This window comes from Rhea pennata, chromosome 15 (genome assembly GCF_028389875.1).
Source record: "Rhea pennata isolate bPtePen1 chromosome 15, bPtePen1.pri, whole genome shotgun sequence".
Classification (NCBI taxonomy): domain Eukaryota; kingdom Metazoa; phylum Chordata; class Aves; order Rheiformes; family Rheidae; genus Rhea; species Rhea pennata.
In genome coordinates, this window is record NC_084677.1 from 16,996,874 (window position 1) to 17,021,342 (window position 24,469).

General features: G+C 49.9%; 3 protein-coding genes across 7 annotated transcripts in view; 1 reads left to right on the forward strand and 2 right to left on the reverse strand.

The window, feature by feature from the left end:
* Positions 1–3,198: 3,198 nt before the first annotated feature.
* LOC134147477 (melanin-concentrating hormone receptor 1-like) lies at positions 3,199–3,569 on the forward strand. The gene is given in 3 exon segments (XM_062588631.1): positions 3,199–3,226; positions 3,229–3,381; positions 3,453–3,569. Coding segments are annotated over 3 exon segments (279 nt in total). The 3' UTR covers positions 3,551–3,569.
* Positions 3,570–5,653: 2,084 nt separating this feature from the next.
* On the reverse strand, positions 5,654–10,947 carry B9D1 (B9 domain containing 1). Its single transcript, XM_062588541.1, has 7 exons — positions 10,840–10,947; positions 10,147–10,215; positions 9,934–10,045; positions 9,767–9,863; positions 9,143–9,205; positions 7,767–7,834; positions 5,654–7,575 (listed from the first exon to the last, which is right to left on the reverse strand). Exons 1-7 carry the CDS (start codon positions 10,903–10,905, stop codon positions 7,430–7,432), a joined length of 621 nt encoding a protein of 206 aa, XP_062444525.1. The 5' UTR covers positions 10,906–10,947; the 3' UTR covers positions 5,654–7,429.
* Positions 10,948–15,985: 5,038 nt separating this feature from the next.
* Positions 15,986–24,469, reverse strand: part of CACNA1H (calcium voltage-gated channel subunit alpha1 H) — a 221,701-nt gene continuing 213,217 nt past the window's right edge. For all 5 annotated transcript variants that reach the window (XM_062588649.1, XM_062588647.1, XM_062588651.1 and 2 more), the window contains 3 exons: positions 22,892–23,075; positions 19,563–19,741; positions 15,986–18,983 (listed from right to left, as the gene is read on the reverse strand). In XM_062588649.1, coding sequence (XP_062444633.1) covers positions 17,805–18,983; positions 19,563–19,741; positions 22,892–23,075 — 1,542 coding nt within the window. In that variant the 3' untranslated portion in view covers positions 15,986–17,804. The remainder of the gene's footprint in view (positions 18,984–19,562; positions 19,742–22,891; positions 23,076–24,469) is intronic.

The following is a 24,469-nucleotide window of genomic DNA, read 5'->3' on the forward strand; positions in this document are numbered from 1 at the left end:
AGCACCCAGCTGCTGCGGTGCCCTGTGCAGCAGCTTTAACGCACCCCCATGCAGGGGCAGAAGGCAGTATGTGATGCTACCCACGGGCGAGTGGGTACAGGAGGGGGCAGGTATTCCACAGTTACTGCGGCTATTCAGTACGCACTCCTAAAAACACTCTGGACGTGTTATCTGATTTGTTCTCGCCACTCTTGCAGCTGGTTGAGCTAGTGCATTCACATTCAGAGGTGAAAGAAAATCAATGACATTTCAAATAGCAGGGATAAAGCAATAGTAAAGGTGGAATTAGTATTCTCAGCTCTCTGCCTCACTGGGACCTCAGCGCTGCTCGCTCTGCTTTTAGATAAGCTCTGGGAGATCCTCAGAAGCAGTTGTGGCATCATTTTAAATCCTGCTTAGAGCACCACACAATTGCAGCCCTGGAGCTGCTGAAAATCATATCAGAGCTCACCCAGCTCAGTGTCCTCTGGCGGTCACCAGCAGCAGGCGCTCGGGGGAGGCTGTATGCACGACTGCTGGCTTCAGAGACTTCCTGAGCTGGAGCTTTGAGCAAAAGCATTACCTTCTAATAGTCACTAATAATTTGCCTAACCCCTTTTTGAAATCAGTTATTCTCTTGGCCCCCTTAACATCCTGTGACAATGTATTCCAGTTTAGTTAGGCATAGTCTGGAGCAGAACTTGTTGAGTTACTGCAGTGGCATGGATTCAAGAGGGCTGAATGACCTCGGGACAGTGGCTCTGGCTCTGGATTTGTCTCACCAGTCGCATTATCACCAAGATGTTTGGGATTTCCAATAAAGCCCATAGTGCTGTGGTTGAACCATCACGCAGTCTGGTCACCACCCTGGAGCGGGGCAATTAAAAGTAATTTTGCTGCTCTTTGTAGTGTCTGCACAGCTGATGGAGCCAGACAGCATTACGGGGAATGGGTGATGGCAGGGAGGTGTTGTCTGGATAGCACATATGATCAGTGCAAAATGAGAGTAACGCTATGTCAGAGTGAGGACCTACTCGTCCCACTGGGCAGCAAGAAGGACAACGGTCTGAAGGCCCCTTGTCCATCTTCTCTTAATGCCAAGCCAGGGAAGAAGACTCTCACGCCAAACTGTCCAGCAGATCCTTCCAGGAGGGCAAATCTAAAAGTCCAGATACCTGACCTACAGCATTTTCTAAGACAGGTAATCATCAGTGCAGCCATCTTTCTCCTGCCACACTGGGATGGGAACATGTTTTCTGTAAAAATCAGGCAATAAGGTCAAAAATCTCTCTTTATGGGCTCTTTGGCCAGGGGATGAAATTCAGTGGGATAACCATGCTAAAGGGAGCCAGTTTTGATTTGATGTAGGATGTGCGTATGGCCTAGGAGACCTTGAGCGGGTTGTTTCTAATGTCTTCAGTGGCAAGTCTGGTACTAAATGTAGTGATATTCTCTAAGGTGAATTTGGGTACTTAAGTATCTTGGCCTGAATAGAGGCATAAAAATAGAAGTCTACAGTGGTTAGATGCTGCTGCAAATCTTCCCTGGGAAGTCTGAAGGACAAAAGAAGGGATCATTTGCATCACAAAACCTTCAGATTTCATTACACCCTTGCTTCTGTACAATCTCTGTGTTAGGGAGGCTCAGGCCTGGTTTCAATGGCCAAAGGCAGATTTCAATCAGGATTTGTGCTCCAAAGGCTCCTGGGGCCTGGAAATTTGTCATCTTGCACCTAGCACTAGTATCCCTATGTTCTGGCACTCAGCAGCTTCTATTAAACTGCAGGCAGTGGGATGCTGAGTGCTTGGAGGTCCTGTGCAGGCTGTCGGGAGCTGCGATTTTTTTTTTTTTGTGTGTGTGTGTGTGTGTAGAATTTATATATAAATATGTACAGTCCAAAGTCAGAAGTCATGTCTGTGTTTGCTGACTCACCCGAGTGCCTCGGCTCTTGAAGTTCACACTTGCCTGGGTTTGTGTCTTGGGGTGACTCTCCCCCAAGGGGGAAAAGCCTCGGGGACCCTCTCTCCAGCATGTGCTGCGTGGGCGGGCGGTGCAAGGCCTCGGCCCTGTGCAATCCCCATGCTGGTCTCTGGGGGCCCCTGCTCGCCGTGACCTGCTGCAGGGGCTGGGCAGTGGGCGCAAGAAGGGTTCGTGGCCTCCTCACTGCTCTGCGGGGAGGGCACGGGTGTCTGTTTTTTAAGCATCTTTGAGGGTGCCCAGGTGCTGGCCTCTGCCACGGCCACCCACCCACCTGGCTGCCGCTTGCCAGGGTCCTGGTGCTCAGGCTTGGCTGCTGGCTGGAGATGGCATTTCCACGTGTGAGCATTGCGGGGAGTTGGCGAGATGGCCAAGACCAACACCACGGCTGCCTTTCCCCCAGGTAGAACTCCTCCTTTGCCTCCTTTTCTGTCCTCTCCCAGATCTGAAGGATGAGCTGTGGGTGACCAGATGCTGGCCACCAGCTGGTTGGTGGTCCAACCAGCTCCCCTGGGGCTGGCTGACCTCTAAGCGCTTCTGGGCACCTTGCTCCTGCTGCTGCGGGAGCCGGTACCCGGGCAGGGTGCTGCCCTCTGGGTACCGGTCAGACCCTCTGCAACTCGGGCAATGCCAAGGGCGTGATGCTTTTTTGGAGCTCTGTATGGTGGATGGGAAGCAAGCTGACTCGGGCAGCTCTTTACTGGTTTTACTTCTACGGAGGCAGCTCTAGCGCTGTGAAGTGTGTGCCCCTGTGCTTGCAGGGCAAGGGGCAGAGGCAGGATGGTCAACATCGTTGCATTGTGCAATTTGTCTGTGCAGGAAAAAGTACTTGTCTGTCCTTCACTCAACTTTATTACTGAGTTGTTACTAGCAATGTCTAACGTCTTTCTAAAGGTTGAAAGCTACCATGAGAGGGCAGGAGCTGATGCTGCTGTTTCTAGTTTTGGTAGAAAGGGCTGTATGTCCTGGCAGGTTGCTTCCCAAGTAGCTGTTCAGGCCAGGTCTTATGCTCTCTCTACCTCCCAGGGTAGCAACCCCTGTGATGGCAGGAACTCTGTGCCACAAGGAGCACAGTCTTTCTCAAGCCCTTGCCACTTTTGCCCTGGGAAGCTTGTTTCTAGGTGGTGTTTCTTGCTGTCAAGTTGTTCCTTGGCTCTGTAGGTGCCAGTGGCTACGGACTTCTGTCTGGCTGTGGTGCTGCACTTGCCTCAGAGGAAGGTTAGGGTGAGGAGCAACACGATCATGTCAGTAGTGGTAACCATCCGCTCTGCCTTTTCCTCTGCTGGGCACCCTACTTCACTCTGCAGCTGGTTCACCTCGGAGCTGCGCAGCCCGCCGTCGTGTGCCGGGATGCCTCCAACATGGCCATCCGCCTGGGTTACGCCAGCTGCTGCCTCGGCGTCTTCCTGTGCACCGTGCCGAGTGGCACGTTCCCAAGGCGAGCTGCCTGGCCCAGGGCTAATAGCCAGAGGCACCTGGCGTGGAATGTCGCTCAGTAGAAACACGCCATGGGCCGTCTCAGGAGACTGCTCTCAGCACGACACATTCTCATCGTACAGGTAATTATCTCGCACTGCCGATCTCCGTTCCTTAGACCTGGGCAGCACCACGGCAGTGGGGACAGGTTGATAGAGTGCAGGTGCCGTGGATGAGAAAAGAACAGATTAGCTGGGTTAAGGCAATTGGGAGTAATGGGAGATAATGTTTTGCTGAATCTAAGGCAGATTCACTAAAGACGAAATAGTGGCAGAGGGATGCATCTGCCAGGGATGTGGTGTGGAGCCTCTCGCTCTGCAGTGATGCTGTACAGACACCTGACAACGTGCTGGAGAAAGGCTGCAGCGAAGTCCTAAATTAGCTCTCAGACTTCATTTACTTCTAATGGCTCTGCTTCTGTTTTGATGGCATCAATGCCCCATCCTATGTCAGGAAAGTGGCAGGACAGCTGTGCTGAACTACGAGTTTTTCTGCCTGTCTTGAATTAGCAGGTTAATGGCCAATTTCACTGTCTGGGAGAGACTTAAGTATAACAAAATACAAGCTGTAGAGCACCAGCTGACAGCCTCAGACTAACCTCTGTGTTACAAGCGGCCAGGAGCTTCGGTCAAATTTCGGAGTAAAGGGGAGACTGAGTAACTGCTAAACTACTCGGTGGTTACAGGAGAGCAAGCAGAAGAATATCACTTTGGTCGTGTACTACAGCAAGGCTGTGTTTTCTGGGTTTAGGCTGTTTTTAAAGCATGGGTTCATTAACCTTTAATACATTACTAAGGAAGGGTTTTATAATTTGTAAGTGGGCTTTGGTGCAGTTAATGTCACCCACTCTAGGCAGCACAGCATGTATCATCAGTCCTCTGCAGTGTGTTATGTGAGCAGAGATTCTTCTCCCCCTCCCCAGGGTAAAACAGCTGCAAGCTTTCTCCCACACTTGAGTCCAAAGTGGCTTTGGTTCAAGTTCCAAGACCTAAAGCTGAGACAGTTGTCCAGGAAATTGTAAAGGCAGCAGCGAGCCTGTCTCTGGGAGAAGAGTATGTTTATAAGATAGCTCAACAGTTGCCTTTCTGAACAAGACTGATACTGAACTCAGGAAACACTGTTATTGAAAAAATTGACCCCCCCCCCACCCCACATGCAGTGTTGTATAAAGAGCAAATTGTGTCAAACTGAAAGAGCTTCCACATGGACTTCAAGGTCTTGAAGAAGGTGGTATTGGAGGCTCTTAACAAACATGCACCAGACTGGCCATAAACAGTATGGCAAAATAGGGCAAAAAGCCCTACCAATACAAATAGCAGCGTGGAAACTCCTTATAAAGTGATCCGAAAGGTGGTGGTTCAAATATTTTTATGGAGCTTGGATTTTTTTAAACACTTCTTCCCGCACCCCCCCCCCCCCCCAAAGTGAAAACCATTCTTTTGAGGGTCGCTGCAACTTGGCTGTGAATGGGGAGGCTGTGCAATGCATATGTCACTTCTGATCGGTCTCAGGCCCAGGCGAGCAGAAGAACAGAACAAATAATTACACTGAGCATTTAACTTGTCTTTTGAAGCAATTCACGAGCTCTGTAGTAATAGCACACTGTAAAGCTTGATCAGAATAAATTCACTGCACCCCTGTGGGCATGAAGTTCAGACTTGATATCAGTTTAATATGCTTTTTCGTATTAGAATCTGTCATGCTGTTTTGCTGTAACTGGAATGGGGGCACGTAAATGTGCTCAAGGGGGAACCCCCCCGCCGTGTTTAAGTGGTAGTAGATTTTATGTTTGTGTGTGTGTGTGTTTCAAGTATTTTGAATACAGATATTCAGCCTGCTAATGTAGCTAACTGCTTCCCAAATACTTTTAAAAAGGAAACAAAATTCCACATATCTCCTCTCAGCCAACAGGAAATACTTACAAAATTGGGTTCAAGCATGACTCAGTTGAGAGATCACAACAGTTGCCAAAACAACTGCTGAAGGAGCTTACTGGAAGTGTAAAACTAATAAAAACAATAGGAAAAAACAAACAAACAAGCAAAAAAAAAAAAAAAAAAAAACAAGAGACAAAAAATAATCTGTAACCATGTTTGGAAAAGTACTTATAAATACTTCAGAAGATGCTAGCGCTCAGAGCAAAATTCCAATGATCATGTTACCTTTTAATAAATTATATTTACAAAAGCAGGCTTTGGTGATACTGCTCAATATGCACTAATAACGATAACCAAATGGGATGCTTTATTTGATATATATTCTGGAGGTTCTACAGTTCAACACTGTGTATTACTACTTATGCCTGTATTTCTGCAGTTTCAGTGTCTTGGTAGTTCATTTCCAGGGTGGTATCATGTTAGGTCCTTCTCACAGTCATCTCTAAGTATTTGCAGTCAAAATGCACAAGATTACATGCCCAAATTTTTATATCAAAATGACCAAGTGATTAGTCATTTCATTGTAGAGTATATTTCTTTCTCTTTGTACCTGTAAGAATAGCAGATCTTGGATGGTTTAAGACTGAAATATATCCATTCTGGCACTAACAAACTAACCTTAGCAGAAAGACAAACATAAATATTTAGACACTTGGTTTTATTCAGCCTAAAAGAAGAGCACTAATATTAACTCAGGAGTCAGTGAAAGGCACGGTAAGACAGCAAAAAAGAAGCTATATAGGCTGAGGGTTAGCTTTGAACCCTCAAGCTGCGGGCATCTGAGAACAGCCTATTCGCTTTGTTATTAGTGTGACAAATTCTCCAAACATTGTTTAGGTCCCTCTGTGAGGTTATGTGATGGGGAAAAAAAAAACTTAGTAAAGCAGATTTTAATGTCAGCGCCTTCTTACTGCTTTTCTTATCTTTTGATAAGAAAACCAACTAAGGAAAGTCATGGTATATTATCCAGGTAAACATAACATTTTCCTTGCTCCCTATCATCTCTTGTTTGAATCCATACTGCCACATCACTTCAGATCATAATAATTACATGGGCAGGAGACTGTTGCTATCATTAGAGTTAACACTTCAGCTTGCCACAGCATCAAACATAAGGATGTGCTGGACTGAAGGAAGATGTGGGCCCTCCTTCTACTCCTGACTGCCTTCTAGAGCATTAACATGATTTGGAGACAAACACTGCTAATGACTGTATGCCCAAGTGGTTTATAATGACTTTGTGTAGTTTCTTTTCAGATCCTTCTGTGAGATTTATTTTTCTGCACTTAAAAATTCAGAAGTTAAAAGCTTGCTACAAAGATATATTTAAGTCCATGCCCTCTCTAACTGTTCTAAAATAAACTGCTCTCCCTTTCTTTCCCTTGAAGCGTAATTCAGAAACAAACTGTGGAAATGGAAGAATAATCATCTCGTTTTAAATGCAAAAGCCCAGATTGCTTCATTAAAAATCTTGGAAGAGTTTGTTTCTACAGTGCATGAACTATTTCATTTTGTTGCACAAAATCCAAAGGTCTATATGGGATTATAATGGGAAGTTGCTGTTGCTTTTGCAGAGAAGTGCATGGCAGGGAAAAGCAAATGTGTGGTTTCACTGGAACATTTCCACAGTCCCTCCTTTTTGGAAGGTGTGAGAATTCCAATTTTTTATTTCTACCACCAGAAAACCATTAATAACAGCACTAGGTTTGCACTGATGTTTTAAATACAGGAAAAACAATTACAAAGATAAACTTTCCTACTCTTTTTGTATATAAAGAATGTACAAAAGCTGTTAGAAAATATTTATATAGATTTCTTATTTTGATAGTAGCATAACACAAAAATGCTAAATACTATCTGATGACACCAATTTATGTATTTTTTTCAACCTGTATGCTTACTGAAAGGATTAGACTTAAGAAATTATTGCAGAGCCTCATGGGCTTGTGCCATGCTCAGGTGAAGTTTTCTCAGGTCAGTCAGATACTCACTTTCATTTGCAAAAAGGCTCCCGAACTGCCTATTTTCTGTGTGAATCTTTGAACATCTCACTTCTGAATTTAATAGTTATGAATTCCTTCTGTAACAGACACCATAGAGTGGTTCTGCATGTCACTTGGGGTCACCTCATAGCCCAACTTCGTCATATCTTTGGTCACTACATTGAAGGAAATGGTCACAAAGCCTTGAGATCGCACTCTTGTTACTAGGAAAAAGAAGACATCAGAAACACTGGTTAAAAGAATCTTTGGAATAGCTGCTGAATTCCTCACCAATATGTGGGGTGAGATTGCTCTGAGTAGGAACAACTGGTCTTTCTTCCCAACAGGGGAAATGGATGGCCAAGCTGGGATTAGCGTCATGCAAGAATTACAGTCAGTACTCTTGAGGACATACCTTCTCTTCCTTCTCCCTGTGCTACCACTCTTGGGTCAGTAAATTCTGGACGTCTCCCTGTGAACCAGCTTCAAGAAGAAAATTAAAAACAAGTAATTTATTGGACAGTGTTCAGACTTGACATATAAAGTTCATTATATGCATATTAAAAAAAAAAAAAGGAAAGAAATCAGACTCCCAGCCTTTATTAACAGCACAGAGTTCTAAAGACTGATTAACTTTGGTCAAAGCAGATAAGCAATAAAGATAAGTTTTATCTCTCCAAGGGAAAAAATGAAACCAGTTTCATATACATTAGTTAAATCCAAATTATTTCTGGGCTAGATAGAATCTGTCTACAGAAAAGCAGTTTCAGAAACAGCGATTCAACTCTCAGTTATCCAGAGAAACAGAGAGGCTTTGGATACTTCAATCAAAGATGCAGCTAATACAAAGGTATACAAATTAGAGCCTAGATCCATATAAAGATGGTATGAAGAAGAGAAAGAAATCAGCTGAATCTTGACGGCAGTGCACAGAGATTGCCAGGGCAGCTCTGGCCCAAACTGCCTAAGTACCACAAGCATGATTCTGCACAAATGCAGCTAGGAAGCTCACAGGCTCCGTAGGTACAGTCAATACACGACCTAAAGAATTAGCTCACAGACCAACGGTACCATGGAAGGAAAAACCCTTAACACCCTGAGCTGCTATGGATGTATTAAGTTCCTTTATATACCACTACTCTGAAAGAGGGGCTTGGGGGACATAAGCAAAGCAAAGGTTATGGCAAATGCATTCTGGATGGAAGAAAAGTTAAAACCAGGAATTGTTTTTCCAAGCAAATGTTACACAACTATGCTCTTTGATTTACAGATTGTTCCTAATGGGGCTATCCTACACAAAAGAATGACTTAGTGGTAGACAATCCTCTTAGAGAACCCTCCTTAGAAGTCTAATGACCACTAAAATGCCCAGTAAAACCAGTTCAAGCCAAGTTGAGCTTCTGCAAGTCACGTCACTGAAATGAATGAGCCTGTGGAGCAAGGAGTTGCCACACAGTGCAAGAATTCAGATACGAGCCTGCTCTGTTAAAATTAGCAGTTTTTTGCAAACCAACGTTGTTCAAATCCGAGGATGACCAAAAAAAAAGGCAAATTAGACAGCATTAGTCCAAGCAAACAGCTACCACGTTTTAAGAAAGCTCTCTGAAGGACATTTTAGCTTCATTTTGTTCCTCATCTTTAGCTTCATCTGTAAAACTCAAAAATATCTGTTTATGATACAAAATACACATGCACAAGTAAGCAGCTAGAGATACTTTTCTTTTTTCTTTCTTTCTTTCTTTTTTTTTTTAAGCTGTTCTTAGTCTTACTCACAAAGTCTTCAATTATTACCTTGTAAATTGCTGCAGCCTAGACGAAGACTCTGGAACAAACATGGGAATGGTTCTTATATGCCTAAAACAAACAAGAAAGGCACAGAAATTAAGAAATGAACCAAACAGCAATGGCAAGTCTTCTTATGTTTACTAAGGATGCCAGGATTTCAGACACATTTTATCACTGAATATCTCTGTAAATATGCTTTCCTTTCCCCAAAGAAAATGTCTGTTTGTATAAAAAAGCTAGTGCAGAGCAAACAGGTCACTTCATAGTGCCATACATATTGCTGCATCCTAAGTGTCCCAAAAATACAAATACATAAGAGCTCAGTAACTTACTCCGAACAGCAGAAATGAAAGCTTTGTGCCTCTCAAGAGTGCTGGAGAAAAGGAGCTGACATACTGCACTTCATACTTAAGCTTTCTTCATGCTAGTTTTTACTTTAAAGAATCGTCTACAGGATTACCAAAAATTATCTAATAACCATTGGCTTCTGCTAGAACATCTATGCTGTTTGTACCACTCTGACAAAACACGTCAGGGCGATACGGGGGCATTTTTTGGCTCTGACATAGCACAGTAACTTGGAAATAAACTCCATTTTGATCCTGAAAGACAAGCAGGTCATCACCTCACCTTCCAGGTACAATGGGAACATGAACAGCTCCATAGCCTCTGACCACATCGTTTCCGAAAAAGTCAGGCCCATAGACGCTTACTACAATCTGCGGCCCTGCAAAAGAAGCAGATGTGAGCAGGGCGCCTGGTCCGTGAGCTTGACCCCACTGCCTCTAGGCACTCACAGCCAGATGGGTTGGTGCTCTTGAAAGTAATGTCGATGGGGAAGTTCCAGACGAGCGTGGAGTTTGCAGCATCGCTCTTGGAGGTGATCTGGGAGATGCCCTCCTCCAGGCCCTGTGGGGAGAGCATGGCATGAGCCAAGGAGCCATGCTGAGCCCATTTTACACAGGCCAGCAGCGTAACCCACATTTTAGGGGGACACAAATGGCTCTTACAGCAGTGGGAACCCAGTCCTGACCATAGACGAAGCAAAATTTGCAGTAGAGGTCATCAAATCCAGGGAACTGTGGGAGACAAAGAAGTCATGTTACTGGAGCCTGGGCTGAGGATAAGCTGCATTAGCAGGACTGAGGGCCAGCCAGCATTATGGAACTGAGGGAGCCCACGCTGGCGGGGCCAGGCTCAGGCTGCGATTCCAGCGCTAGGGCCAGCCCTGTTACTCAGGCTGGGGCTGCGGCTAAGCCGAATTACCACGGTCGGGGCTGAGGCCAGGCTGTGTTACGGGAACTGAGGGCCAGCTGACGTTAGCGGCATCGGAGCCGAAGCTGGGCTGCAGTGCTGGGCTGGGGTGGGGGCAATGCCAGGCCACGCTACCAGGCCGGGCCGAGCCCGGGCTGCATCCCCAAACCCGGGGCTGCGGCTGCAGTGCCGGGGCCGGAGCCGGCTCTGCGTTACCGGGGCCGAGGCCGCAGCTGCGTTACCGAGCGCAGGGCTGGACCGGCTTTACCGGGCCCCGCTCTGCGCCACCAGGCCCGGAGCTGGGGCCGCCTTACCCGGGCCGGGGCCAGGCCGCGCCGCCGGGGCCTAGGCCGCGCCGCCGGTACCGAGTCCGGGCCGCGCCGCCCGAGCCCCTGAAGCCCATCGCGGCCCCGGCCGCGGCCCCCCACCGCCCGCCCCATGCCGCTCACCTGCCCGCTCTCGATCTCCCCGCTGACCGCCACCAAGAAGACGTCGGAGCTGCCGGCGGCCGCCATGGCGCCGGCGCGCGGCCTTGGGGGGGGGGGTGGGGCGGACCCGCCCGCCGCCGTCGCCCTGGCAACGGCGGGCGGCGGACGGCGCGGCGGCGGGGACACAATTCCTCGGCGCGCGGCGCTTCGCGGGGCTGCCGCTCAGCGGCGCTCCGCGCCCGCCCAAACGCACCCGCGCCGCGGCCTTGGCGGGCCGAGCCGCCCCTCCCCCCTTTCCGCCCCGCATTTTGGGGGATTTTCTACACTTTTGTTTGGAATATTAACATCTTTCAACCTTTTGAGCACGTTTCAAGCTTTTTTTTAGCATATTTCAAGCGTTTTAACGCTCTGCCCCTCTCTGCGGGGAGGCCGGGCCCGGCCGGGCCGCGGAGCCTGCCTGGAAACGCGGCGCCTCGTCCGGGGCACAAGGGGTGCTTTCACACCTCTTTTGGGCGGAAAAGCAATTTTATGCATTTTTTTTAGGGGAAAAGAGTGATTTTTGCTCCCTGGGTGCTGCCATGGCCTCAAAAATGGGACCGAAACGGGGTAGTTTTGTGCCCAAACCTGCTGGAAGGACCATGAAACATCCCCCTCCCCCTCCGAAATGCCCATTTAGATTTTTTTCTGATTTTTCATTTGGAATTTTTTTTGGGGGGACATTCAGCAGCCAAACTCATCCGAGTGTGAGACCTAGTTTTTAATTCTTCCTTGATGTGCCCGTCCCGTTCCCGTCAGCTGCCATCTTCACTGCTTGGAGCGAAAACCCGAGCGAGGATGTGTGGAAACTGGGGTGGCAAAGTCAGATTTTTACGGCGGAGCCGGGGGCCGGGTCCGCGCGGCTGGCCGCCAGCCCCGTGCCGGCGGGCGATGCCCGGGAAGCCGTCGCTTTCTCGCCCTCGCGCTCTCCAGCGCGGCCCAAGCGACCCCGGCAAACGCTCGGGGAGGGGGAGCGAGGCAGAAACGGCAAGGCGGTGGCACAGCAGAAATGCTTAGTTTTAATCCCAAATATTTACGATCCACACCTGCTAAATGGCCAGTGAAATGCATTTTATGGTGTCATTAATCTGCAATAAAACTGCTTTATTTTTAGGCTGTTTGCACAAGGTTGCCGGTCTGACTCATCCCCACCTGCTTTTTATCTCTGCGAGAGGCTGCGGAGAGCTTCCCTGCCCTTTTCCTTAATAGCCTTTTGCTTCTGTTCTTAGAGCTCTTCCCACCTGCCGTTCGGATCAAAGGAAGCACACGGAAAAACCCGAGCTCAGAGAGTAGTTCTTGCTAACTATATTTACCCCGAGATTTATTTCGGTGCAAAAGCAAGTGCCTTGTGGGGGGTGACCTGGTGCTGCCTGGCCGGGTGCAGTGGGGAAACGGGTGCTGCCAGGATGGGGCTTGGCTCCCCCTCGCCGCTGCCCCTCGTTAGGCCGGGTAATTAGCGGGTCGGGTGGGCTCAGACCCCTGCTCCTGGCAGAGCAGGGCTGCTGGCACGCGGCGCTGTTCCCAATGAACTGTGAAATGAAGAATTAATTTGTATTGGAAGTTGCTACCATTTGTGAGATTTTTTTTTTTGTTGTTGTTGTGAATGAGGAAAATTAATTAGTGCCTCTGTCTGAGCCAGGCAGACTGAATCACGTGCGTGCAGAAAAGGAGGAGAGGGTGAGGACGCCTGGAGAAGCTGGTTCCCAATGGGGCAATTTCAGATTCGATAAGGGAATCGGAGCAATAAGAAGCCCCTGGAGAGAGGGAAGCGAGCTCCTCCCAGCGCTGCCCCGGGGCTGGCTGTGTTTTCGGGGGAAGCCGGCTGTGCTGGGAGTGCAGCTCCTCCCTGCCCTCTCTGCAGCTCCCCGGCAGGTATCGCTCAGCTCAGCTGGGGCGATTCCTGCGCCTCTCCAGGACTGCAACGGCTAGAGCCACTGAGCAGCTGGAAAAGAAAGAGCTGAGGGGAGATTTCAGCCACTCAGGCCGTGCTACTGGTGATTGAGGCTCTGGCAGGATGCACAAAAATTTCTAATTAAGGCACCCCGTGAAGGTGCGGACATGGCCTCGGCCATTAAAGTACAACCATGTATTTAAAGCTTAATGGGGAAGGTTTAAAGGATAAAGTCAATTTAATTATTCATCCTATGAAAGCTTGTACAAATATCAAATGCTTATTAGCATTCATGCAACCTGCGTGATCTTGCAAAGATGACAGATTAAAGGCTGTCTCTAAGTGCATAGGGGATGGATTCAGATTGTTTTTTCTTTTTTTTTTTTTTAATGCTTTCTCCCCCGCACCCCCCGGCTGACAAAGAGACGTTCAGATCAATATCATCTGAAATTTATCCTTGAAGCAGAGCCTGTCTGAAGACACTTCAGGTCACTTTATGACAACTTCCTCTGCCTCTTCCTCGACATGATCGTTTTTAATCTTTCTTTGATCTCTGTTCCTCAAAGGCTCCTGACAAGCCCCGGATGAAGCATCGCTGCTGCTCCTGCACGCTGTGGTTTCACTGAGATGGAGAGTGGTTGGGGAAGAGTCTGGCTGACGACGGACACGACCATGCTGTCATTAAAAATGCAAAGTAGAAATCGATCCAGTTAAATAATAATGACTTGTGTTTACCTCATGCTTTTTACTTCTGACTGTAAGCAAAGTAAGCGGTGTGAACAGCCTGGAGGAAATTGCTAAACATTACCCCGAATCGATCGGCAAGAAAATCAACGCTGGGCAAAGTTTCCCCCAGGAGCAAATTGTGGCCGGGTTTGGGTTGAGAGCCCGGCCCCTGCCCGGAGGGTCTGTGCTGCAGCGAGTCCTTCGGGCTGAGCGCTCAAAGGTTGTCTTAAAAGAAGAGGTTTTCTGCCGACTGGGAGGTGAAGAGGAGCCGCTTGGGACAGGTCTTGCCTGGAAAGCGTTGGGTTTCATGTCTGTTTATTTTGCACTTTCTGGGGGGGGGGCGGGGTGGACATCCCTAAAGGAGGAGAAAACCTGGTTATGGGAAACACCTTATGGCACCGCCGCTGCCTCCTGCGCTAAAATCGGTGCTTCGTGCTCCCCCGCTGGCCTTAACCGCCGGGCTCCGCCGGCAGAGCGGCCTCCCGGGCCCCGGCGGCACCGTGCCGGGCGGTTCAGCTCCCAGCGGGTGCTGGGGTCGAAGGCAAAGACGCAGTGTTTTTTTTTTTCCCACGCTCGCCTGTGTCCTTGGAGAGCGGGTCGCCCCTCGAGGGAGCCGGCGGCGGGAGGCCGGCTCCCACAGCGGCCGCGGCGCTCCGAGCGCCCCGACGTGCCCCATTGCGGCTCCGAGCGCCCCAACGTGCCCCGTTGCGGCGTGCCGGCTGCCAGCACGGTGCCGGTTTTGCAGTTTCTTCCTGCAGGCGACAGACGCCGGTGATGTCCGTAAGGGGAAGCGGCAGCGGAGCATGGGAACGCTCCTCCTGTCCGCGCAGGGCCGTGTCCCCGCACCCGGGTCCTCAGAAAAAACCCTCGTGCCAGGGATCTGGCGCTGGCGCCCGCGGGAAGGACGGTGTTGGGGGAGCCCTTAACCCGCAGCCTCGTCTGTTCTCCAGAAAGCAGAGTCGGGTTTTTGCATCCAACAAACCGCAAATAGAGTCCCGCTGAAGCGCGGCGGGACGGCACGCTCTGACTTGTTTCCTGCAGTCCGCGGCTGGGGAATCCCGGCCGGTTGCCGACACCGGAGCCTGCGGAGACGTCGGCCGCGTCCCCGGCCACCTCCCGCCGCGGGGTTCCTCGGCCGCCGGCGCGCTGAGGGTGCTGGGGACCTGCCGCGGCGGTGCCTCCATCGCTGCGTGCTTTGGGGGCATGTCCTTTGGCCTGGCACTAAAATTGTCCGATTTAGGCTGGTCTCTTTTCTCATAAGGAACAAATTTTTCCCTTCACAGCCAAAGCCTTCTAATAGAAAAGGTTCCTGCCTCGGGCTTCTGCTGCCTGGCTAGAAACGCCTGGTCTGGGAAGGCAACAAGCTGGCAGAGCAACTCGGCTTGAAGAGATGCAACAGGAGCAGCCACGATCCCTGCTCGTCCTTCCGTCCAGGATGGATGGAGGCCGCAGCTCCGGCCCTCTGCATGAGCTCGCGTCTCCGGGGAACTCGCCGCCTCCTCCGGGCCAGTTGCTGCACGCGGGTGGGAAACCGCTTAGGGAAGAAGCCAGGGAAAGGCTCTGGCCATTCCCCCCACTCTAGAGTAGGCAGAAACAAAACCTGCTAAATTTGTTCCTTTTCTAGGATGTTTTTAAAATCAAAATTAAAACATTAAGGGACGCTCCTGTCTCTGTTTCCCTGAGCAACCGGCTTTCCAGTGCTGCCCCATGCAGCCCCGGGCCATGCCGGGCGCCTCGTCCCCGGCTTTTACCGGAGTTTATTCCGGACACAGGGCCGGAGGCTGCGGGAGCGCTGCCGAAGGGGCACAGGGCTTTTCCCCAGCTTCGGGGCGCCCACAAGGGACGGAGCCTTTGCAGCACAGCTAGATGATCGCGGCGACAAGAGCAGCGGCACCGCGCAGCCGCCCCGCACCGGGGACGCCCTGAAGCGCCGCAGGCACCCAAAGGCAGGATTCAACCCGGCACAGGTGAATCCACCTCCCTTCTTTTCCAGTCTGTTGGTTAAATTGCAAGGGAAGGAGTTTACCGCTGTCCCCAAAGCGCTGTTAATAATTGCTGTTACGGTGCTTTTCCGGAATTCCTCACTATCCCACCGAGACGGAATAATTATCGACAATAAGCCTAAATGACTCTTAATCGCAGCGGTGCAGGTGCATGGAGGCAGCCGGCCCCGGCGGCGGCGCTGAGCGCGCGGCGGCTGCCTCGCCGCGCCAGGGCCTTGCCACGGCACGGCCGTGGGCGCCGCGGGAAACCGGCCCGCGGCTGCCGCTCCCAGCGGGGCCGGGGCCGGTTCGCGCCCGGCACTCGCTGGCGTCGCTCAGCTGGGCGGCCGGGCCCGTCCCCTCCGCTCGCTCAGCCTCAGCCACCCCGCGGCCTCCCGGCGCGGCGCCCGCCCGGCTCACGGTGCCGCGGCACCGCGGGAGCTGCCGCCGCCGGAGCTCGGGGGTCCCGGCGCCGCGGCAGAAAGTCAAGCCACGCTTCCAGTTTATACAGTTTAATACATGTGAAACAAGATACATTTCCTTTTGAGTAATGAATGCATAAATAACAGAAGATATATGTGAATGCATAAATATGAGGCGGCATGGAAGGAACCAAACAAAAACGATTAAAAAAAAATGTTCGTTTTGTTTTGTTTCCGTCTTTTGGCTGCTGCTGCCCGGTTAGCTGGTAGACGGGGGCGTCCCGGGCCGCTCGCGGCTCGCGCTAAGCATCAGCTTGCCGCGGTGAAGCTGTCACACGGTGAGAGGGCCTGGAGGAAGGCCGGGGCAGGGACCGGAGTGGGGGCTGGGGTAAAACAATAAAAATAAACCCCCAAAGCCAAAAAAAAAAAATAAATAAATAAAAGAGAGAGGGAGGAAACGAGCGGTGGCTGTTGGGTTCCTCTAGAGGCTGCTCAGTCTGACGCGGCCCCGGGGGGGCCGCGGGGTGCAAGCGCGTCTGCGTGCGGAGGGACGGCGGAGGGACCGGCTGCAAACGAGACAGTTCCTGGGGTCACCTAGTTTTCAAAGGCGTTGTGCTATGAGGCGAACAGACCGTTAGCATAAATGCTCACAACGAACATCACCTAAGACAGCGCTTTATACCTTTACATATTGCATCAATAATTTACTTTGAACTGCAGTAGACAAAATACATTTCTTAAATAATTTACTATTTATTTTTTGTTTTGTTTTTTTAATCTCTCTGTAATTTTTTTCCTTTTTTTAAATCTTTTTTTTTTGTAACACAAGAAACCTTGTTTGTGCATGTTAGTTCAGATTATTGCAACATTTAACCTGAATTTCAGTTAAAAAAGGAAAAAAAAAAGAAAAAAGAGAAAAAGGACAGTTGTACAGACAAGAAGAATGAATAACTTATTATTGCACTGGCTACAGTTCAGTAGTGATTTTTTTTTTTTTTTTTTTTTTTTTTTTTCCCTTTTCCTGTAGTTAGGACAACCTCTAAAGTACAAAAGGAAAATGAGAGAGACATCTAAAGCATCAGCTGTGAAAAGAAGCTGGCAGGATGCCGATGGAGGAAGAGAGGGAAGGATAGAAATGAAAACAAAGAAAGTAGAGAAACATTTGGAAAACGAACGGCCGTAATAACCAGTTCCACATAAAACCCAAGGAAACACCACCCAGTTGCGGAGTCACATGTAATGCAAAAAACAGTAGAGTTTCTCTATAAAAATATGTGCATTATGAGAGAGTTTTTGTGGGTGTATTTTTTTTGTCTTTTTCCTTGTTTTGTATTTCACAAATACATTATTTCTATTTATATAACTGCTGATATACAGACATGTACAGCTCCCATCTCCTGGGCACTCCCACATAATGTGACTTCTCTAAAAGGTGCCTTTTTAAAAGTTGAGCGTGTTTTCTTTTTTCTTTTTTTTTTTTAAAAAAAACCCAACAAAACAGCAAAATCCAAAGAGAATCCCCCAAATCCCAGCCGCCACCACTTCGAACCCAAATCAATGTGATTGAGGCCACGTAGAGGGGAGGGAGGAGTGAAGCAGCCCCGGAAACGGCTCCACCTTCCCTTTAAGAAAGAAACCCCCAAACCGCTCGCCAGCCCGCTCCCCCTGCCCCCAAACCCGTCACCGTTTCGCTCAGTCATTTGTTTGGTTTCTTTTTTTGTTTGTTTGTTTAATTTTTTTTTTTCGTTTTTTTGCAAACCTCCACAGCGCTTAAGAACAAGTGACTGCGAAAAAGAAGGAAAAAAAAAAAACCAACCCCCAAACGACGGGAGCTCGGCCACGGAGCCGTGGCTGCTCAGTCCCTTCGGTTTTCAAAACCCACATTGGTGTCAAGCCCTTGAGACCCCCCCGTGCCCCCCTCTCGCGGAGCTATACCGGCTCCTCCACGTACTCCTCTGTCACAACAGTCACCCGTGCCAAGTCCTGCTTCCGAAGGGGGCTCCTGGCAGCGCCCGGCAGCTCCCTGCTTTTCTCCGGGTTGCTCCGCTGAGTTTTTAAGTGATCGGGCTTTTTGAGTTCGGGGGCTGCGGGGTCGGGCCGGGAGTCCGCGGAGGACGGCGTGGACTGGCCGCTGTCCAGCAGGAGATCCGAGAGGCTGCTCAAAGAGCCGCCGTCCGACTGCTCGAAGGAGAAGTTGGGGATGGTCAGGTGCTCCCCGCGGCACGGGGGCTGGCCCCGGCGCTCCGCTTTGGAGGTCGGGTCCCCGGGCTGGCTCTCTGCGAGCTCCAGGGACTCTCTGTAGGCCGGGAACTCGCAGGACGGGGTCCTTCGTCGCAGCATGCTGTTCTCGGAGGGTTTGGTGCGGGAGGCCGCCCCGCCGTCGTCCTCCATGGGAGGATCTATAGAAATGCAGGGCGGGCTCATCTTCTTCTTCCTCCGAGCTCCGTGGACGTACTCTGACTCCGGCTGGGCACGGGCAGGCGACCACTGCTTTCCCCCCGCAGCCTCTTCAAAGCTACAGTCTCCGTCGTCGACGGAGGGGCAGATCTCGATGGAGTGCCGCCTCTGGTCGTCTGCCCAGCTGGGCTTAGCCAGGAAGCCCTTCGTGTCGATGCTGTAAAACTTCTTCAAGTGCTTCTCTTTGCCGCTGCCCCGGGACAGGCTAGTTGTGCTGCAGTTCTTGAGGGGCACTGGCGATGGGGCCGGGGAGATGAAGGGCGAAGTCGAGCGGCTCCCAGCGTCCGAGTGCTCGCCCCAGTCTTTGGCGGAGCTGTTGATGTGGCTAACCTCCTCATCAGCCAGGTCGGAGGACTCGAAGAGGTCGCTCTCGGGGTTGGCCGGGCTGCCGGTGGGGCTGGGCGGCCGGCTGGCGACGCTGCGCTGGCCGAAGGGGTGCTTGCGCGTGTGGATGCCGGCGTGCCGGTGCGGGGAGCACGGCGGGGAGCGCGGGGGGGTGCTCGGCAGGGAGGTAGCCGCGGGGTGGAGCGGGCTGGGGGGGAAGGTGCTTTGGGACTGCTTGGCCGACGGTGGCGTCTCTCCGGGCTCTGCTGGCAGGCTGTCCTTGGTGTCCGGAGTCTGCCCGTCGACGGAGTCCGTTCTAACAGCCTCCTGGACGGTGAAGAGAGAGAGCTGGAGCGAGAGCCTGGGGATCTCCCAGGCCAGCAGCAACGCGGTGCTCAGCGGTGAAACACAGCACAAGGCAGAACGGCCTGTGGGTCTAAAACGTGGCTGGCCACCCCCATCCCTGCCCTGTTGTGCCAGCCACCATTACGCCTTCCCTGTCTTTCTGCACAGCCTTGGTCTTCCTCTAAAGTAGCACCAAATCCTGCATCAAAGCAACCAGTCTGAAGTGACGTGCTGCAAGGCTGACCCCAGGCTTCTTGCAGCACTGGCAAAACTGAAGTGGCCTTCCTTTCCCTGCGCTTTGGCAACTCTTTCTTTAATAAAATAGTACATCCTCAAAGGTGCAAACAGGTAGAAAGGGCCTTTTTCATATGTGTGACTTGCTGTCACTTAAGTATATTAAACTTTAGGGCACCAGAATCAGAAATATTTTGTTGTAAAAGAGGGAATTCTGCTTCAGCTCCAAGGATACAAATGCTGGTGATAAGAGGGCGAAGGAATAGGAGGAAGGGACCCAGGTGCTTACAATGGAGAGTTTACCTCTGCGGGGTTTTTGCCTCCTACCTGTCTGCACAGCAGCTTGTTGAGAGTAGGAGATCGAGGTACGACATGCGGGGGAATGATCTTCCACCGGTGGCGGCCTTCATGGTTGGGAGAACGAGTAGCCAGCTGGAAGGACTCTGTTGGGACTCTCAGAGAGGAACATGTTCCCACGGGCTGGGAGCGGATGGAGGTGATGGACCCTAGGAAACAGAGAGAGAACAGTCACCACCACTACTTTTGTGGCAGCTGTGAAGTTTTGAGGTAGAACTGGTGCCCACTGATTCCAGCGTAAATGCAGAAAGGGAAAGGAAAAGCTTATCCAGGCCTGCTGAAATCTCACACCTCACCAGGAGCCTTGGGCAGAACCAAGATTAAAATCTCCCTTGTCCCATCTCCTACTTTAAACGCTAGGCCGTATCTCATAAATGGTAGGAAGGTTACAAATAAAGTCTCCTCTGCAATTTGGCTGCATTGCAGTTGGCTCTGCCCTCTGACATACTGCCTGCTAAAAACCTCATACCCATTGGAGTGCCTATTTTTTATTTTAAATGATGGGAATCTTCTCTTGCAGCTGCTCTGATGTTCTGGGTGGATGGGCAGCCATCAGAAGCATAAGACAGCAAATTCAGGGCACGACGTGGGGTTGCACTTGAAATCCTGTAGTTGCCACGTTCCCTGTAGCATTGCTTCGGACTGGATCTGTAGAAGGATGTGGCCCATCTGAACAATGTCAGGGTCAGGGGAAATCTGGTGGTTGGGCCAGGAGCCTCCTAGGCAGGATGCCTGGCTTCTCTTCACAGCACTGCCAGCGACTGACTTACAACCTTACATTGCTCTGCTGCAAATGCCTTGCAGGCAATAAGAGCATCACTCAGCTTCCCCCGAGCCTCCAGAGCTTGACTTAACAGCGCCAACCTGGAGCCTTGTAAAGGCAGTGGGCACCCCGCCATCGACTTCTCCTGGAGGACACTCACTGCTAGTATGCATAGAGTAGTTTTTCCTTTTGACCAGCGCACTGCCGCAGTTGTCTCTCCACAAGTCAGACCTTGGCTGAACGTGATGTGGTCGGCAGCACGGAGATCGCTTCAAGTGCTTTGACAGTCCTCGAGCTCACATACCAGGCAGGAATCACTCTCTTCTTGAAGGCTCCCAGTCCCCTGGCTGAGTCTAAAGGCAATCCCTCCACCCTAGCCCCTCTACGGTGCTGCTTTACTGCAGTTCTGCTTTGTTTGAAAGATGTCTTGCTTTTTTTATTTTTTTGGCTGTAGGATTTATTGTGCTCATTAGCTTGAAACCCAATGTCTGTTTCTACATTGCTGCTCCATTTAAAAAACACAGCTATCCATCACTTCAAGAGATCTCGCCCAGGGGTCAGGGAACTTGAACTTGTGACAAAAGCCATCTAGACAGTTCGCAGTTGCATTTCAGAAAGAGATTTGTTGTAGGGAAGAGAGAAAATTTAGCATTTAATCATTTTTCTTTTGGAGCTTTTCTCCAGAATACCACAGAATTGGTAGAAGAGTGAGGTTCCCACCCCCCATCTGCCCCACTTCTTCCTATCTCATTTCTGGGCTCTCCAATAGCCAGAGTAGCAGTTTGAGTCTGTACCATCCATCTACCAATTCAGGCTTTATGAAATGTGATGATGCAAAGAAAAAAAAAATGTCACAAACCTTGTCATAAAATCAAAGTCCTACACTTTCCTCCCCATCCTCAGTTAGAATTTCCCTCTTTTGGAAGCTTTCCATCTAATTCTTCTTTATGAAATCAAAAAAGCCCTCTAAACGCACAGTCAGGAACACTGAAGGAAGTCAAATACCTATGGATTGGTATATTTTCCTCTTATTTTTCTAACAAATCAAGGAAATGTGTCTAAGACCGAAATAACATAAGAACTGGTCATCTCACAATATTTTCACTGTGTAGACACCAAAATACTGTTAGAAGACCAGACATCCTTAAAAGACATGGAAAAGTCCATGAAAGTACAAATGCTCATTCTAGTTTCTGTACCTGCTCAGTTTTACTTTCACTGTAACTTGTGGGAAGATCACTTAAATCAGAGTTTGGTCTGGCCTGGAGTAGCATAGCTCTAGGTGATGCATCAGACGCATCCACCAGGTCAAAAAAGGTAGTTCCCCATCACAGTCATGTCTCATGTTTCCTTGGAAAAAATTTGGGAAAGATGAGAAAATCCTTGGTCAGTCCTACCCACCCCTGCCAGCATCACAGCAGTTTTATACTAGTATAAATCCTGATTTACGCCCACTACAGAGATGAAACATCCTCAGTAGTCCAGCCATGAAACTCAACCTCTGTTTTCTTTGCTTAGCAAAGAATTTGCAGGTGAAATAATAATAAATACTGAGCAGAGAACACTAACTGGTGTCCAGAGAGTTTTAAAAAATATAAAGTTACTTCACCCAAGGAAACCAGAGCAGATCTTGCCAGCCCCACCAGGCTTCGCAAACCCACTACTCATCTGTCCAAGCAGTTCTTACATTTCAAACAACACTGAATCAAAGGAAACCAGGCTGGTAAGTTCTTGGGAGCCACTCAGGAAGCACATGTGCTTTTAGGGAAGCAGATATTTTCTTATTGATTTCTCCTTCAAATCAACTCACATAACAAAGCAGAGAGAAAGGCAGTTTAGGGGAAATGTGTTTGGATGCAGTTGTGTAAACGTATACTCAAAGCTTCTGGATAGCATGCAATTCCCTGACCGCAGGGTCTCTCCACAAGACTCGCTATATGGCCAAGGTACAGAGGCACTGGAGAGTGGCTTCTAACCTTTATGCTCCCAAAGAAACTCCTCCATCTGTGAACTCAACACACTGTGCTAAAAAGATACCACTCTGAGACTGAAGACTGCCTGAACCAGTAGCTGTAAAGGAGCTCTGTCAGGAAGTAATACCGACTCCAGAATTATTCATGCCAATTTTATTGATTTGTTTTCATGATGTCATGGCTGGTCATTTCAGAAGAAATGTGCAGTTACTATCGTTTTGTTCAGCTAAGAGCCTGTTCTCTATGCCTCTCACACTGCTTGGGTGCCCCAACTCTCCCCAACCAAACAACTGAACCTCCAGCTTTTTTCCTGAGAAAATGCAGTTATGTGATGAAAACATAAAATTCTGCAGTGAGTGGGAAACCGCAATCCTGTGCACAACACAAAACCAAACAAAGGAAGCCCTGGCTCACTTCATGGTCAGCATGGGCTGCATGCCTTCCCTTCCCATCTAACCGGCATGTGTGTGCGTGTGTGTGTGTATGTGGAGCTGTTACATCTGCTGCCCCGAGGGTCTGGCCAGCGCTGTGCGAGGAGGAAGGGGACACTCCGGGAATGGTACCTCTTTGGGATTTGCAGGGATACGTCTCCATCTCCACCTCATGGAGGGGGAAGGGGGCTTTTGCTGGCATCACAGGGCGGAACATGTAGCTGTCATTGGGCAAGGAGTGCATCCGGGAAACGGAGATCTTGCGGACCGTCAGCAGGTTCTGGGAGTCCTGTGGCTGCAGACAAGCCGTACCGCCCTGCAAAGCAAGAAGAGAAGGGAGTATGGGTCATTCAGCATCTTGATGGTGAATTTATGGCAATTTCCTTCTCGTCTGCTTTTTGCTTTAAGACCTTGTCCAGATGTTCCTCTTGGCATCTTACAGAGAGTCTGTAGCCCTGGTGACCGCAACGGGAAACCAAGCTACCTCACGGTAGCTCAGTAAAGAGCTCAAGTTGTGGCTTGAGTAAAACAAGGCATCAATGACCAACCACAGAGCTGACTCTTGGACAATGCAGAGAGAAAACAAGCTCCAGGAAAATGGGGCCTGTCCTCCACACACACAAGAAAGCCAGCAATTCTCACAGTTAAGTTCTGATTTTCTGGGGGGCAGGGTTGGGGGGGGAGGTTCTGTGAGTTGCCTGGCCTCTGTGGCAACGAACCCTTATCCTCAGAGCCGCTCTGGGAGAGATGGCCAAATGGCCAGTCTCGGTCCGCGCTGACTGACGGTACAAAGTGTTTCTGAAAATTCATGTATTATCCCCCCCAGCACACACACATGAGCAGACATGTAAACATATATCCACATTAACACCTCTACAAACACCAGGGCCTCTCTCCTACAACACGGAGCACTTTGGGCACCACTGACCCCAGGAGAAGGCAGTCACCTGTAGGGAGGCAGAGGGAAGGAGAAGATGGCACAGCACAGCAGCACACATGTGGGTGGGATGTCCCCACCAGGATAGATAAGGGGTTTTTATGTCTGTCTGTGTGGCTGTCCAACAAGGGTTCGGTTGGAAGTGGCCAGGCAGAGTACATCTCATCATGGACCTCAACCCTCTCCGAAGTGCCTGTCCCCTCACTCCTCTGAGGTCCTCCTCACTTTTGCCAGGTCACCTCAATAACACACGTCTCACAGCACATTTATCCTGAGGGCTCAGAAAGTTTTAGGGACATAGATGATGCTTTGCTGATAGAGTAGCCATGACAGGAGGTACCGTGACGTGGCCAAGTGCATGGAGGAGTGGAAGTCCTTGGAACAGGATCTGCAATCTGGCACTCTGCCTCAAGGTTTTAGTTCTAGACACATTCCCCTCACAATTTACCAAGTTATCTAAAGTACGACTAATCGCTCTAGTTTTCCTTTAACGTCAGCCTCCTAGTGACTGATTGAAAACATTTTCCCAGCTGCATGTCTTAAATTATATGTATTTTGCTTTGCTCCACCAGGCTGTTTTCCTTATGTGCTAGCAAAATCTGGGCCTGAGATCTCTCACTGGATAGTTTGGAGGTCACCAAGGATCTGGTTAAATTTGTTTTTTTCCATGCATTCCCGACTCAGGAATTTCTCTCCTCAGATCCCTGCAGACATACATTCTGAGACAAGTTACTCAGTGCTTTTACCCCACTAAACTTGGCTGTGAAGATAGA

Coding starts and splice junctions, on each gene's coding strand:
- B9D1 (XM_062588541.1), bottom strand. CDS start 10,905: ATGGCGGCCGCCGGCAGCTCCGACGTCTTCTTGGTGGCGGTCAGCGGG. Junction 9,864..9,933: donor GAGCACCAACCCATCTGGCT/GTGAGTGCCTAG, acceptor CTTCTTTTGCAG/GGCCGCAGATTGTAGTAAGC. Junction 9,206..9,766: donor GTTCCCATTGTACCTGGAAG/GTGAGGTGATGA, acceptor TGTTTGTTTTAG/GCATATAAGAACCATTCCCA.